General features: G+C 36.7%; 1 protein-coding gene across 1 annotated transcript; it reads left to right on the forward strand.

Annotated features, from left to right (window-relative positions):
• The first annotated feature begins 7,005 nt into the window (after positions 1 to 7,005).
• On the forward strand, positions 7,006 to 12,627 carry LOC112051499 (uncharacterized). Its single transcript, XM_024090166.1, has 3 exons — positions 7,006 to 7,044; positions 10,665 to 10,788; positions 12,374 to 12,627. The coding sequence occupies exons 1-3, from the start codon at positions 7,006 to 7,008 to the stop codon at positions 12,625 to 12,627; spliced, it is 417 nt and encodes a 138-aa protein (XP_023945934.1).
• The last annotated feature ends 4,689 nt before the right edge of the window (positions 12,628 to 17,316 follow it).

Consider the following 17,316-nt stretch of genomic DNA (forward strand, 5'->3'; position numbering starts at 1 on the left):
ACCATCATTTTGTTATGATTTGGTTACGTCATTGCTTGCTCATATGTATAAAAGAAAAATCCCCGCAACGAAATAGACAAATGAAAAGAAACTAAAGTATAAAAAATTCTATAAAGAATAAAAAACATTGTAAAAGGATTTTTGGGGTTCTGCTGTAAAGTGAGGATGATTTATTTCTCGTCTATCCCATTCTCGTCTTTTAAATAGCTTTGCCATTCTGATGACTTTCTTTGCAATAAGAATCGCCGTAGATGTAATAGACTCGCGCTACAAGTTATGTGAATTGCAAGCTGCTCTACAGTTCCAACTTGTCCTTCCAATAGGCTATGGTTTGACGCCCTTGCTTGCTAATAGGTAAAAAGAAAAGTCCCCGCAGCTAACGATGCGGATGAATACCACTAAGTAGTATTATAACCAAGTGTCGGCCTCGAGGCGGCGCTATTCCGTCATGAACCTAATATTTCACGAAACACGATCACGCCTAAACTCTCTCACGATGGGCTCGGAATGTGCGGAACAATGCGGGATCTCTATCAGGAAAATAGACATTACCATTGTGACTCCAATTAAGAATAAAGGAGTTATTATTGTGTAATGTTCCTACACCGAACACGCACGTACCTACCCATAATTTAAATAAATAAAAAAAAATCGTTTCACTTTCTAAATTTACATAAATTAGTGCGAGTTTGGAACCTACTTCTGTAGTTTTACTACTCCTAAAAGAACTAACTTTTAATTTGTGATTTCATGTGATTAGTGGTTTTTTTGGCGTTTGATTGCTTGTAGTCTAGTCTTGATTCTAGTCTAGCGGATGCAGATTTAACATTTGTATAGTTCTTCTGTATATCACCAGCTTTTCTGTTCCTTGTCCTTGAAGTCGGTTTGCCCTGCATCATGCTGTATCTTGGGCTGAAGGCTGGCCATGGCTGGTGTGTAAGATGCTAAATTTGCAGTTACTAAAGCGTCATTGGAACCAATTAGATTTGGTAGATTTAATACATTTGAAGTTAGTTTTATTGGCTGCCCTAAACGTATCCACCAAGGGACATATTTAGTGGAAGTACTCAACAACATGCAAGGTACACTCCCATAAGTTCATCTTCTGCGTTTGAGTAGCTTATATTGCCTTTCTTCGGCAGCTCTCCTAATAAAAGGAACATACGTCCAAATAGACTGGAGTTAAGTTATTTTGAAATAGGCGTACATTTATTGCTAAACTAATCCTGTCCGACAGCGAAGTTTGAAATATATAATTATACAAAAATAGCAATCAAAAGTCATGAACAATTGACAACGTTAACCAAGCGTAAGCCCTCATTCGCACGAGAGTATTTTTAACGGAGCTTAAAAAAGCGTTTAAATATATTTTAGAATTTAAACTATCCTGAGTGTTATTCATATTAATAAATATAGTATGAATATAAATGAAGGTCCATTTCCAACGCCCAAAAAAGAAACACTGCTCGAAAGAAAGCGCCATGTTTTAAAAACGCTTTCGTGTGAACATATTACACTTACTTGGGAATGCATTTGTTGTATTGGAACGCATTTTTAACGTCCGTTTAAAAAGCTCTCGTGCGAATAAGGTTAAGCAAGAACGGTGTATAAGCCGATTAAGTACACTTATAAATATATTTTATCGCATCGTTGTAAAGTGACGATGCTTATTATTATTGTTGTCTATTTGTTAACTTGGACTAAAGTCATGCTTTAAACACGCACTAAGAACTGTCTGAACAATAAATCACGATGTTAGAAGCTGAGGAGGCGAAGAGGGCGAATTTTAGTTTTACTTGAGCGCCTTAGATAAGCATATGGACAATTTCATGCTGTTGAGTACCTCCACCATTACCTTAAAAGTTAAAGTTACCAGTTTGTTACATCCTCGTGCCTAGGTGAGGGAGCGACATAACGTTAATCCGCTTCTGGTCAGTATCATTATCAGTATAATAGTGTTTAACATTATAGCTCCAGATCCTTGCCTATAAAAAGGAAGAACTGGTCGTAAAAGTAAAAAAAAGTGGCCGTTTAAAGAGGCTTAATTAGAACCAATTCCTCACTTTTGATTGTACTATTTAGTCAGTATTAGCAGCGCCAGAAAATCGGGACGGCCCGATTTTAATCAAAATTAAATGTCCCGCGCGGATAGGCTTCAGTCCCGCTTTTCGGGAATAACTTGACCATGTGTGCAAACTGCAGAATACTGAAATGGCCGTCAGGCTTTGACCTTCGACTCTTATGACAAAAATTCTGGTGATACGAGTATGTAAGAACATATTACACGTAGGGTATATATTTGTTTTTTATTACATTAATATTTATTTTCAATATGGCGACAGTGCAGTAGTTAGTAAAAGATAATTTAATACATTTATTCTAATAAAAGTAAACGTAAATAATAAAATGTGGGCTGCACAACAAAAAAATGCCTTCTATTCTTTGGCTAAAATCTTCATCCGAATTTGATTGTTTCCAACTTCGAAACGCCAAAGGGCAGCTTTGGGGCCCGTTGTGCCAAAAAAATTGATTGTATCCTAGTTTTCCCATATTTACATGAATCCTTTGGAGGATTGGGAATCTGCTCAAATAGATTGAAGTACCTGCCCCGAAGTAGCTTATAACTTATTCTATGCTGAGAATGAAATGGGGGCAACGAACCAAACTCGATCTTGTTTTTTGTATGTAAAGCAATTGGAAATCTTACATACGAAGAAATCAAATTTAGCAATTTTATTTTCTGCTTAAAGTTTCATTTTTTGTTTAGTCAATTGAATAAAAATAATTTCGACAACTTACAGTAATATAAAATGTAAAATAAAAAAGCCTAATGGATATGAACTCGGACTCCAATTCCGGAGGGTGTAGGTTTGAATCCGGTTCGGGGCATGCACCTCCAACTTTCAGTTGTGTGTATTATAAGAAATTAAATATCACGTGTCTCAAACGGTGAAGGAAAAACATCGCAAGGAAATCTGCATACCAGAAAATTTTCTTAAATCTCTGCGTGTGTGACGTCTGCCAATCCGCATTGGGCCAGCGTGGTGGACTATTGGCCTAACCCCTCTCATTCTGAGAGGAGACTCGAGCTTAGCAGTGAGCCGAATAAGGGTTGATAATGATGATGATGATGAATATAAAATATATTATTGTACGAGTACATAATAGCCTGTACGTTTCGCTTAAATTAACGTTTTAAACCTAATCAATTTAGCTTCCAAAACTTGACTATTATTTGTGTCCTTTACCCGAATCATATAAAATATAATAAATATATAAAAACATCATATCGAGCTGCAATAAAGACAATATATGAGAAATGCACAAATATATATAAGAAAAATACCAGATTTTACAATAACTTTCTTTATAATTTTAGAACAAATTGTAAACGACATACAATATGCCTATAGAGATACGCAAAAATAGTTTGATATCTCCATAATATAATTAATTATATAATATTTATATATACAGTAATATTTTGCAATTAAACTGTGAGCAAACCTTTTTTTTAATGTATTTTCAGTCTCCATCTTTGTAGTAAAAATATCTTTATATTGTAAAACAAAGTGTATAAGATAATCACTTTCGGTATGCAAATTTTCTAAACGTTTAACGGTCATCCAATTTTATGGCGCGAAATAATTTTACAAGAAAATGGAATATTAAAATTCTTGAGACTCGTAGTCCCGCTTAAGCAGAAAAACATCATCATCATTATCCGCCTTTAGTGGTCCATTACAAGGACAGCCCTCCCTATAGGAGAGGGGATATGGAGCTTAGACTATGCAGCTCCAATACGGATTGACATGCTTAGGTTCTTCGACTAATATCCTATAGACCCGCAACACCTAACAATTTTTCACTCGAAATGTAACTTCTGTGACTATGTGAGCATAAAGGTAGCCTTCCGTTCTTTACGACCGCGACCTGCGACCGCGACCGGGGATCGCACGACCCACTGCAGTATGAATTTATAGGGAGCACTATACAAAGCCGAAGACCGCGTCGCGCGACCGCTTTTGTTTAGTGCTCCATATAAATTCATACTAAGCAGTGGGCCGTGCGACCCGGTCGCAGTCGCAGGTCGCGGTCGCCAAGATCGGAATGCTACCTTTACAGCTAAGCTAATTACCTTCGCTGACACGCCGACAAGCGTACCTACTTATCGTAGCGTAGCGATGCGCCAAGGACTCCCATTTCGGGACACATAAAACAGCTTACGAATTCTGCGACTACACACTATCTAAGTATGTGTTATAATCTATATTAGGGTGATAATTTCAAATTTATTAACGAAAACTACTAGTCGTTAATTTTAATGACCGGTACAGATACCACCGGTGAAAAACCACCAACTCCGAGCAAAGAACTGTAAATGAAAATTTCTGAGAAAAAAGAACAGCACCTCATCTGTTACGACCCAGGATTCAACTCAGGACCTCGTGATATGAAACCACATAGACTAATCGCTGAACCAACGAGGCTTCTATACACGTGTTTCTATCTTACTTTCGGATTTTTTTTTTATTCTTTACAAGTTAGCCCTTGACTACAATCTCACCTGATGGTAAGTGATAATGTTATCTAAGATGGAAGTCAGACCTGGACCAATTAAGAAAACCTCAATCCGCCCAGCCGGGGATCGAACCCAGGACCTCTGTCTTGTAAACCCACCGCGCACACCACTGCGCCACGGAGGCCGTCAAATATTATCCTTAGCAAAGCCTCAACATTTTAACATTGTATAATCTCATTATTATAGCTGCTGTTAATGTCAACGACCTTAAATATATGATTCACCTGTATTTTAGCAGAAATTTTAAATTGTGAGCTTTTAAATTTTAAACTTTATTTGGAAGGTCAAATAAAATAAAGCTTTTAAAATGTGTCTTAAAAGTCCAAGTATTCATTCAAGGACTGAAAGTAGACCAATAAGAAAATAATATTATCATGAACGACTTTCAAAAGTACAAACAGTGCTAGGCGACAGGTCAAATAATTTTATAGTGGAATTTATAAACCAAGGTCTGACTTGATCTCATTACATTTTAATAGATCACTTAAAGGGTTATTGAATGCATTATATTTAAAAGTGGAATATAAAATGTGATAGCTTAATTATGTGTTACATGAAAAATATAAGGGAGAAATCCATTAATCCAAGTAGATAATATCTAAGTAGGTTTGACGATTTAAGGATGGGATTATTTGATTCATATAGTAAGTTGTAGGCACCTTGTTGATTGTAAAAAGAAAGTCTCATCTTATTCCATTCCTTCTACGCACTGCAAATATATGGAATGCCCTCCCAGCTTCCGTTTTTCCTACCACCGATAACGTGGGTATATTTAAATCAAGAGTGAATAGGCATATTCTAGGCAAGCACGTTCCACCATAAGCTGCATTATTCTTAACCATCAGGCGTTTCGCAGTCAAGCGCTTGCTTACATCATTTAGTGCCGTGCCTCGAAGAGCACGTCAAGTCGTCGATCATGCGCCCGATCTCGCACTGGTCTTGTCGGTCTGCCGTCCCATCGGATTATGAGAGTAAGGGAATAGAGACTGCACCTGTGCTTGTCGTACCGGAACGCTAAATCGCTTGGCAATACGTCTTTCACGGTAGGGTGGTAACTACGGCCGATGCCTACCACCAGGAAAATTAATATTAAGTATATTTAAAATTAATTTTAAGCCGTGATAGCCCAGTGGATACGACCTCTGCCTCCGATTTCGGAGGGTGTGGGTTCGAATCCGGTCCGGGGCATGCACCACAATCAGTTGTGTGCATTTTAAGAAATTAAATATCACGCGTCTCAATCGGTGAAGGAAAACATCGTAAGGAAATCTGCACACCAGAGAATTTCTTAATTCTCTGCGTGTGTGAAGTCTGCCAATCCGCGTTGGGCCAGCGTGGTGGACTATTGGCCTAACCCCTTTCATACTGAGAGGAGACTCGAGCTCAGCAATGAGCCGTATATGGGTTAATAACGACGATATTTAAAATATCTTAAACACCACTGACTTGGCGGTAATTTCGATTTACTTTAAATAAGTATGCACAGAAAGATCGTTACCTTCACTTTCAACTATACTGATATTAAATATTAAACGTGTAAATATTAGGACGAGCAGTTTATGCCCATTTAGCTTTTACCGCTGCGCAAAACTCATTACCACCATAAAATATGAAAGTAGTAAATTAAATTATTCTTACATTAGTTTTATTTATTTTAAATGAAGAAATCTATTTTTAACCGACTTAGAAGGAAAAGAACGGAGAAGGTTCTCAATTCAACGCGTATGTTTTTTTTTTAAGTTTGTTTTCTCATAACTTCATCATTTATTAACCAATGTAGAAAATTCTGTTTTTTTTAAAGAGTATCCCATATTGGTATTTCATTTTCATGAAACACGATTTAGTAATTTTGTGATCAAAAAATTACTAAATCGTGTGTGAATGAAATCAAAATGACTTAAATACGTCTCCGAAGTCGGTTCCATTTTATGTTAAAAAGATTATACTAAAACTATTATCATCATTATTAGGCAATGGACGGATGGAATGGAATGGATGCCTCTTGTATACAGACTTCCTAACAGAAATCATCTCTAAATTTTTAAACTCGTGTTAAAAACTCATATAAAAACTTTAAAATTGGACCAACAAGCCTCCTGGCAACATCCAGAGTCTTATTTTGATTTTAAAAACCGTGAACTTAATGCGATCCTCATAATATGCACACTCAACTCCTCAGAGCGTCTGATCTAATACAATTAATATTCTTACTTTTTTAGTGTTTTTAGTAAATTTTCTCAATAATCTATACATAATGGAGCACAGAAAAACAAAGTCTATTTTCATAGCGTCAAATGTCACGGGACAGTTATGACTTGTAACGTCAAGTAAGTCAGAGACTTTATGATTTATGATTTATTTTTGGAAGTTATAAGTGAAAATTGTTTTGATTTTTTATTTTTTGTGATACAACACTTTACAAAATGATGCTACCGACGTGCATCATAAAATTAATGGAACTGGTAAGCTTACTTTGCGAAGACTAACTGTTGATTCATCGTCAGATTAACTTTACTAAATAAGCGTTTAAGGTTTTAGGTAACAAAGGTCCAGACCCTGGACCGTTCAAGTATAACCCTCAATGATATTTTATATTATAGATATGACACTAGCGCGTCCATACTGAGGCCAATAAAGGCTTAATTTAATTTAGTCGCATAGTGAACGGCCTCCGTGGCGCAGTGGTATGCGCTGTGGACTTACAAGACGGAGGTCCTGGGTTCGATCCCCGGCTGGACCGATTGAGGTTTTCTTAATTGGTTCAGGTCTGGCTGGTGGGAGGCTTTGGCCATGGCTAGTAACCACCGTACCGACAAAGACGTATCGCCAAGTGATTTATTGTTCCGGTACGACGTCTTGTAGAAACCGAAAGGGGTGTGGATTTCATCCTCCTCCTAACACGTTAGCCCGATTCCATCTTAGATTGCATCATCACTTACCATCAGGTGAGATTGTAGTCAAGGGCCACCTTGTAAAGAATAAAAAACAAAAAAAAAGAACAACGAAAGTTATATAAACAAACAATACCCAAATATTGCCTACAATCTCGAGTTATGTGTTCAGGAAGTGTAAAAACTATATTACACATAAAAATGTATAATCTAAGTAAACGCAAAATTGTGCATGTGTGCTCTCAATGGAGTAATAACTAAATTTGGTTCAATATTTGCGGTGATTTTCTAGGCACGTAACATGTCTATAGTATAAAATATCGTTGAGTGTTGCCACAAAACACTTATCTTAAGATACAGTGTAATGTAAAAGCGAGCATAGGTGTATCTCCAATTGGTTTTCTTTTTCGAAAATTTTCGCTTCTTGGCCAAGTAAGATTGATGATGCTCTTCCTAGATCCTAGAAACTTTAATCCATAACTTTTATAATAACATTACGCGATTATAATTCAATCATCCAATGAAAATCGTTTGGCATACTTTCACAAAATCGTCTCCCATAAATTACATGATATATGGTTAAATAAGTGACGTTGAGAAGTGTACCAATTACTTAATATTATTGATGATAACTTCTGTACAAGTTATTAGTGGGATTTGCTCACTCGCGGAAATAGGACCAAGATGTAATATCATAGAGTTTATTGTTAGAGGCTGGTCACGACTCCAGCCCCTGTTATGAAACTTGGGAAATTACGTTTTGCGACCATCGCTGTACGGTAATGAAATATTATGATAATCCAAAGAATTCTAATGTGTTTACATTAGAATTCTAAATTATAATATCTGGTATAGCATTGAACATAGAACATTGAATAGACATAATATTTCTATCGTAGTGAAATTGGAAAACAAAATTGAAATCTGCAGGAAGTTTAATTGTTAAACTCTCTCACATTCATTCAAGATCAATTAATGATAATTTTAATGCATTTCTTAAAATAAAATTGCATTATTTATTGTTCTACTCACTAGTGGTAATTTTTTTTTCTTTACAATTATTTCTTTTTTTCTTTACCTGATGGTAAGTGATGACGCAATCTAAGATGGAAGCGGGTTACCTTGTTAAGAGTAAGATAAAAGTCCACACCCCTTTCGGTTTCTATACGACATCGTACCGGAAGGCTAAATCGCTTGGCGGTACGTCTTTGCCGTTAAGGTGGTAACTAGCCACGGCTGAAGTCTCCCACCTTATAAGCCTTATCTTATACCGTCGTCCTAGTATTTATTGGCATATGTCTTATATGTATAGGTACTACTTCGTTTTATTGCACCTACCTTCATAATTAAACTATACATCTTTAATTTACAAAATAAAGTTTCACAATTAAAGTGTGGTATAAAATCCAAAAGATCTCTAGTTTAACATTCTATAGCTTTTCGTCTATTAAAAAGGTACCTACCTACCCCTACTACCTATCACTTCTAAAACATGACTTATATTAAAAATGTTACACAACCCTACCAAACATTAAAATCATTCGTCAAATCAAACAATACATTAAAAGCTATTGTTTTAATAGTCCACTATTATTTCAAATTAACCGCCATGTGATATTTCAATACAATACGCTGATATCATCAAACCAACGCTTTCACAACCGCTATTCTATCACCATAATAATTTATCAATTGCCTACTGGATTTACTACCGGTTCTAAATTAATTAAACGATCGGTAGCTACGCTATTGTGATGTTGCGGTCATTTTAAATGTACTGAATGCACGCTAATAATGACAATATGTTGGCACGAGTGAGGCGCTGACTCAACATGTAGGTATCTTATCGTTGGAAATGTTTAGGTAATTCGTAATGTTTTTTATTCTTTGACAAGGCGCTGACGCAACGTATATAACAGTCTCGTTAGAAATCATTAGGTAGGTCATTCATAGGTATTTTATGGATACGTCTGTTTTAGTTTTTTTTTAATCTTTGACAAGTTAGACTGACTGCGATCTCACGATGCAGTCTAAGATGGACTTACATGGAAGAGTAACAGGTACTCGTATTTTCTAGCCGTTCCTCGGTTTCTACGCGGCATCGTACCGAAACGCTAAATCTCTTGGCAAGACGTCATCAGCTCTTTACCCGCACGGTGGTATCTAGCCATGGCTGAAGCCTGCCACCAGACCAGACCTAAGTCAATTTAGAAAATATAAAATCTTAAACTGACTGTGCTGGTAATCGTACAGGACTTCTTTGTTGAGAACCACAATACTACCAACTGCAACAAAGGTTTGATGAATGAGGTGTCAAGGGATACCCGGATGGAACGAAGTTTACTATCGCAATCGCTATCGTAATCGCAATCGCGGTCGCAATCGCAATCGATATCGCAATCGCTATCACAATCGTTATCGCTATTGCTATAGCTATCGCTATCCTACCCTTGGGATCACCAGCTGTCTTCAGGTCACGACGAACAACTATAACAAAAACATTACCCTCCTTCTTACACAATTGGATCAGTACGTGCCAGTTCAACTTTTGGTCTTAATTTTTTCCGTCTAGCCCCTTTTCGCAACGCGCGATAACGAACTTTTTTCCAAAACTAAATTTAGCGAAGGGTTGCCACAAAGTCACGGGTCTGGGGGCTGGGGACATGATATCGCTTAAAAAATAACAAAAAATACTTGGACAATTGATACCCTTGAAAAGTTGTAACATACTGCCTTCTTTTGACGGCCTCCGTGGCGCAGTGGTATGCGCGGTGGATTTACATGACGGAGGTCCTGGGTTCGATCCCCGGCTGGGCCGATTGAGATTTTCTTAATTGGTCCAGGTCTGGCTGGTGGGAGGCTTCGGCCGTGGCTAGTTACCACCCTACCGACAAAGACGTACCGCCAAGCGATATTGCGTTTCGGTACGATGTCGTGTAGAAACCGAAAGGAGTGTGGATTTTCCTCCTCCTCCTAACAAGTTAGCCCGCTTCCATCTTAGATTGCATCATCACTTATCATCAGGTGAGATTGTAGTCAAGGGCTAACTTGTAATAGAATAAAAAAAAGCCACCACGGTCCAAACTTAACTGGCTATCGTACTTTACCTCTACAGCATGAACTGATTATCAAACCTTTTTATAACGAGGTACGTCTGGCTCTTGGTCTATATTGTCTTTAATCTGTTTCAGATGTTAGCAATAGCCTGCCTCACACTGCACCAATACAGCTATGACTTGACAGACATCCCCACACTGATGGTCTGCTCTGGAACGTACATCGGTTACGTGATCGTTCTCTCTGGAGAGATAGTTGGTGAGTGACTGAATGACCAGCAGGGTTATTGTGTATTTCGGTGTACCATTCACATAATGAGTCACTGCACAATTTTTCATCGTATTAACTTTTTTGTGATCATCTAACACATTTTTGTATCGTCGATATGACCTGACTACGCCATTTTACATCAATTATTATTATCAGATTTTTTTTTGTTTTTACGATTACACTAAATATTATAAAGAGGAAAGATTTGATAGTTTGTTTGAATGTTTTGGATAGGCTGGAACTACTGAACCGATTTGAAAAATTATTTCAGTATTGGAAAGCTACTGTTATAGGCCCCGTCCCCGTATTCTTAAGGGAACGGGTGTCTATTAGTCTAACATAATTATTTTAACGAAATTACGTACCTAATTAATTATTTTTCGTTAAAATTTCGTTGCTAATATACTAATCTTTATAAAACTAATACACTTTACACTTTACTAAACGACACTACTACTACACTTTTTAACGACTCAATATTTGAATGATACACCAAGATCCATAATAACCTGCTGAGTGACTACAACGCGAGCATGTTGCTCTTGTTTCGCTATGATTAGCAACCATGATGAAGAATTTCTCGTATTAGTAATTACTAAATTACTGAATAATTCCGAGTGTCACACAGCATTAATGCGAAGCACAATTCAGTGGCCAAATAACGAGTAAATACAATTTTGTAGTTAAAAGCCGCATTTGTACTCAGTATGAATACATAAACGATCAATGTTTAGTGATCATTTGGTATCTAGTAGTATGAATAAGTAACAAGGCGTGAATTATATAGCGCGACAGAATGTATAATGGTTTCCGTACAAATCCTACCTACAATATAAATAGTTTTTTTTTTTAAATGATAGATTAGCCTTTGACTGTGTTCTCACCTCGTATCAAGTGATGATTCAGTCTAAGATAGAAGCTTGCTTACTTGGAAGAGGTACAAGTTTACTCTATCCTTATCTCTCACGGTTACTACGCGGCATCGTATCTGAACATAGTTCAGATGTGCCATTTAGGTCAAAAAAAGTTCCTATAAAAATGTTTGAGATGTCATTCGATTCGGAATTGAATGTAGATAGATTTTGAAAAAATTGGAGGCCCGTTCGCAAAAATTGCCAAAGTTATAAACCATTAACTAAAAATAAAAGAAGGGGTTCGGTTTTTGACTTATAACTCAAAAACCATTTTAGATATTTCTAATCTGACAAAAGATTCAAAAAGAAGAGGAAGTTTCCTAAAAAGAAGTCCTAGTGTTTGTCCTAGTGTTTGTAATTATAGGACCATTATTTATACTTTTTACCGAGGGTTGAAAATACGTCCGAAGATGGGTACTCCGGTTTGCGCTAGTCAAATCCTCTTCTTACACTTCAACAAAAAACTATTCAATCTTGTTAAATCTTAAAATTTTAATTTTAATACATCTTTACCGTTAGGTTGATAACTAGCCACGGCCGAAGCCTACAACCTGGGACCTAACCCGAGCTGGGAATTGAACCTTCTGTGTTTATTCTCAACAGCACTACCAAGTATGCTTGAGAGGTCGTCAAAACTCTAATTAAATTACCGTTTTTAGGGGAAATGATTTTCGCGCCTCTAGATCTCGTCCAAGACATGTACTTCGGTATAATTGGAGTGATCCTGTTCTCGGTATGCGGTGGGCTAGTTCTTGGTGCGAGGAACACGCCCAGCTTGTACCCAAGAACTGGAGACAACACCATAGCACTCGTGGCCGGATCACTGGCCTTTCTGAATGCGCTTGTGATGTTAATGGACCTCACTCTCGCTTTTTTGGACAGTGAACAGTTTGATGATGAAGCTAGTGTTTGAGGTGATTTGTATTCTTTCTTTATTATAAGTGTTTTTTTTAATTTTTGTATCTGCTGACTATAAATGCGGCTTTATGAGTAAAATTAAAAATATATTCGGCGTCACTTTTTCATAGTAATTTGAAGCATAGGTGCTAAGTCGCATGTCCCTGTAATAATGATAATTACATACACTTGCCACTATCTACATATTGGCGGCAAAGAAAACGGCGTTATTGACTTATGTTAAAAAATAAACCAATAGTTACTTACACAACAATATAAATATACGACAATCAGTCTATTGTAAGACGCGTAAAAGAACTTCGTTACAAAAATTAAAAATATAAATAATGGAATAACCAACGATATTTTATACTAGAGATATGGTAGCGCGTCGAAACTGAGGCAGACAAAAGTGGCTAATTGTCTTAAATTTATTTACTTAGTCGCTTTACAAACAACGAAAGTTATTTAAACAAATACAAATACTAAATATTGTCTACAATGTCAAGTTGTATACAGGAAGTCATGTTGTGTTGCGACGGCCTCCGAGAAGCAGTGGTATGGGGGGAGGCTTCGGCCGTAGCAAGTTACCACCCTACCGACAAAGACGTACCGCCAAGCGATTTAGCGTTCCGGTATGATGTCGTGTAGAAACCGAAAGGAGGTTCATCCTCCTCATTAGAGAATAAAAAAACAGTGCAAAAACTATGTATACATAAATATATAATGTAAGTAAACACAAAATAGTCATTGGTGTAACCGAATTCGAATCACTTTTTGCGGTGATTTTGTAGACACGTAACATATCTAATAGTAGAAAATCTTTGGGAATACCAATTTGAAATAATAATTCATTTTTTTTATTTTGAAAAGGTGAAGCGGTGTCAGCATCAGCGGACGCTTACGTGGACGCCTGGTGGTCGGCCGCCGGCGGAGTGCTTTACGCGACCTGTGGTGCCCTCACCCTCCGCTCCTGGAAGGACGTACCGCAAAGCCAGCGCCGCACCATGGCACAAGCGGCCGGTGCGTGCGCGTTAGCGTCCGCTTGCTTGATCACTGTAGACGCAGTTCTAGCTATAATTTCCGCACACAGAGACGAGGAGAGCGTGCGTTCTAATTCTAAACGATGCAGATAGTAATTGTACGAGTATTAATTTATAAAAATATACGTTTTATTTATTTATTTATTTTTTATTAATAATAAACTTTTTAACCGACTTCAAAAAAGGAGGGGGTTTATTTATTTTTAAGAAAAATCGACAGCGTTACCAAGAATACAATTATACAATATTTCCTGTATGTTACAGCCAATTACAGATTTTCCATAGTTAGAACAATTTATAAAAAAGCACAATCTGAGAATACATTCAAGAAAAGGAAATAATAAAAAAAGAGAGAAAAAAAAATCATTGGTATGAGAAATTGTGTGTGTGTGTGTGTGTGTGTGAGTGTGGTTGGGTGTGGTGTCTGTGTGGGTGTGTTTGTGTGTGTGTGTGAGGTTTCTCAATTCAACCGTATATATTTTTTTTAATGTGTGTTCGCACATACCTTCGTCGTTTATGGACCAATTCTGATAATTCCTTTTTCGTTAGAAAGGAGTTGTTCCGAGGGTGGTACCATGATAAGGAAACCAGGACCTGATGATGGGATCTTGGAGAAATCGAGGGGAAAATGCTTCTCTTAATTTTTACATAAAGTACTTTAAACCGCCTTCAAGTTGATCAGAAGGTAGCGCATATGATGTTATTTTTTGCTTTTTAGTTTAGTGGTAATATTCATGTGATTTTGAAGTCGGTTGTTTTTTTTATTAAATTTTTTTTTATTACATAACCAATGGGCAACGAGGCAGTAAAAAATAATATTTTATTCACTAACTTATTCTTAGCAGCCTATATAGAGACATCTAGCGATACATCGTTAAACTAAATGGTAACTTGCAACTTTATCCACAATGGTTAATATATACGTAGCTTGTTATAACGTTTCTCTCAAACTGATATAGATGGAGCTTAATTGTTATGAAAAGTTTCAGACCTTTTTATCACTATCACTACATAGTATAAAAAAAACGCTTTGTCCCTTTAACCCTATGTCCCTATGTATGCGTAAATCTTTGAAACTACGCAACAGATTTTGATCCGGTTTTTTTTAATAGATAGAGTGATTGAACAGGAAGGTTTATAAATATAACTAGCGACCCGCCCCGGCTTCGCACGGGAGCAATGCTGATACTAAATATACTACAGAAAAACTGTAAACGTTGTATATAAAAACATAGCACCCGCTCCGGCTTCGCACGAATATTATAAAGGCGAAAGTTTGTGTGTGTGTATGTTTGTCCCTCCTTTACGCTGCGGCTACTGAAGCGATTTAGCTGTAATTTGGAATTGAAAAAAATTTCACTCCGGGTCAACACATAGGCTACTTTTCATCCCAGAAAAATCCATGTATGTTTGTTCCTCCTTTACGCTGCGGCTACTGAAGCGATTTGGCTGAAATTTGGAATGGAAATAGATTTCACTCTGGATTAACATCTAGGTACTTTTCATCCCAAAAAAACCATGTTTCCCGTAAAATTTGTGAAAAACTGAATTCCACACGGACGAAGTCGCGGGTATCTGCTAGTAAATCTATATATATCTAGAAGAAAGTCGTGTTAGTCACACTATTTATAACTCAAGAACGACTGGACTGATTTGGCTGAAAATTAGTGGAGAGGTAGCTTAGAACCAGGAGACGGACATAGAAACTTAGATCAGGGGATAAGGTAGGGGGTACGGTTTCACGCGTACAAAGTCGCGGGTATCCACTAGTTTCGATTAACTTTAGAGATACTAATATTTTTCAGACCAGTTCAAATATTTGTATAAGATTTTGTTTTTTATATTAACCATGCCTGAAGAGACATTACAAAATCTCATATAAGCTTTCTTACAATTCTAAAAAGTTTGTTTAATTAGAGAGAGTTAAATATAAATACCTATAAACTTTCGATAGATTTATACGTTTAATAAAATTGAATCGTTAGCTTTCTTGTTTGCGGTATTCTGATAAACAAGGTTGTTAATGTAGCAACATCTTATTTCATTCGAATTAGTTCAACGTGCGAAGGATATTTTGATTAGAGCATTGCGTAAGACAACTGAATTAACTTTAACTGTTCTAGCTCAAAAATATTGTTTGTGTGTGAATTAAATTCAATTCACAATACGATGTCATACAATCAATGTTTTGGCGTAGGTAGTCACTTCCTACGTATTTCCGGAATACTGTATCTACTATACTAATAGCATTAACAACTGAGTCTTAGGGCCATAAATCATTTCTCTATATCTATCTCGCTTGCACTTATGGGTCTTATGGAGCCGTCTAGTGAAGGGTGTAACAATGAAAGACATATTATCGATAAGTAAAGTTTATTATCGTATCTTGTTCACAAAATTAAAAAAATTAACAATATTTGATTTAATATAATACATATTTCATATTATATAATTATTAACTAAATAAAATTAATCTTCATCTGAGTCTTCATCATCAGAATCTTCGTCTTCTGCCAAATTTATTATATATTAGTATCCATAGTGCGCAACGAGTAACACATGAATGTATTTATTTAATTGCAGTAAACACATTTATAGCAAAAAAAATACGCAATGCAATTACATTAGAAACCGACCAATCAGAATCGTCCAAATCATTATTGACTCATCATTAGCACGTGCGCAGGTAGCCGTTTATCGATAATTAGGGTGCGCAGGTAGGCGCGCTGCACATTCCTATCTTTTTTGACTTTTATGACCGGACGACTCAGATGATAATGCGCATACTATAGCTTGATTGTAAGATACTTAACCTACATACACATCACGCCTCGTTCCCGTAGGTGAAGGCAGAGACGTCCTACCATTTGCTGCGATCCTGGTAGATATAATCTCCCCTGGGGCCTTAGCCAATTGGCAAGTCGATTTTCTTTCTACAAACGCTAACACTAGAATGACAGATCCGATCGACAACTTCATCACGTGACCTGTATAAACTGAATGTCATTCTCATATATTTTTTAATTTTCGAAGCGTTAGTGTTTGTAGAAAGAGAATTGACGTGCCACTTGGCTACAGGCCCTGGTTTTTCAATTCTCATCAACCCTTCCACACAATTTCGTCGGTTTAGGATAAGTACTAAGTAAGCCTTTAATGAGAATGTTCTAGTAAATCGTACCGGCAAATGCCGTTGATTTAGCGTTCCGGTACGATGCTGCGTAGAAACCGTCAGAGGTATGGGTAAAATAAAGTTGTAACTTTTCCAATTAGGTCAATTTTTATCTTAGATACATAGTCACTTAGCATAAAGTGAGATAGCAGTCAAAGCCTAATTTGTCTGTGGATAAAATAATATAGGACACTAGAGTCTGCCTTGGCCTACGCCTCTTTATGAATGAATGAAACACATTAATACCTAGCAGTGATACACAAAGTTTATAAATAACCATGATACAATACGGCCTGACATAAACAAGTTAGTTAAGTAGGTATGCATAACTTGGGAGTGAAGTCATTTGCAATATCTACGCTACTTCAATGACGTCACTTATTTGTTTTGCAAATTAAATATGTTTTAACGTTGATCACCAAACACACTTAACTAAATGTTTTGTATGTAAATATATGCAAACATAATAACAGTAAATGGACCCTACCTATCT

This window comes from Bicyclus anynana, chromosome 11 (assembly GCF_947172395.1).
Source record: "Bicyclus anynana chromosome 11, ilBicAnyn1.1, whole genome shotgun sequence".
Lineage (NCBI taxonomy): Eukaryota > Metazoa > Arthropoda > Insecta > Lepidoptera > Nymphalidae > Bicyclus > Bicyclus anynana.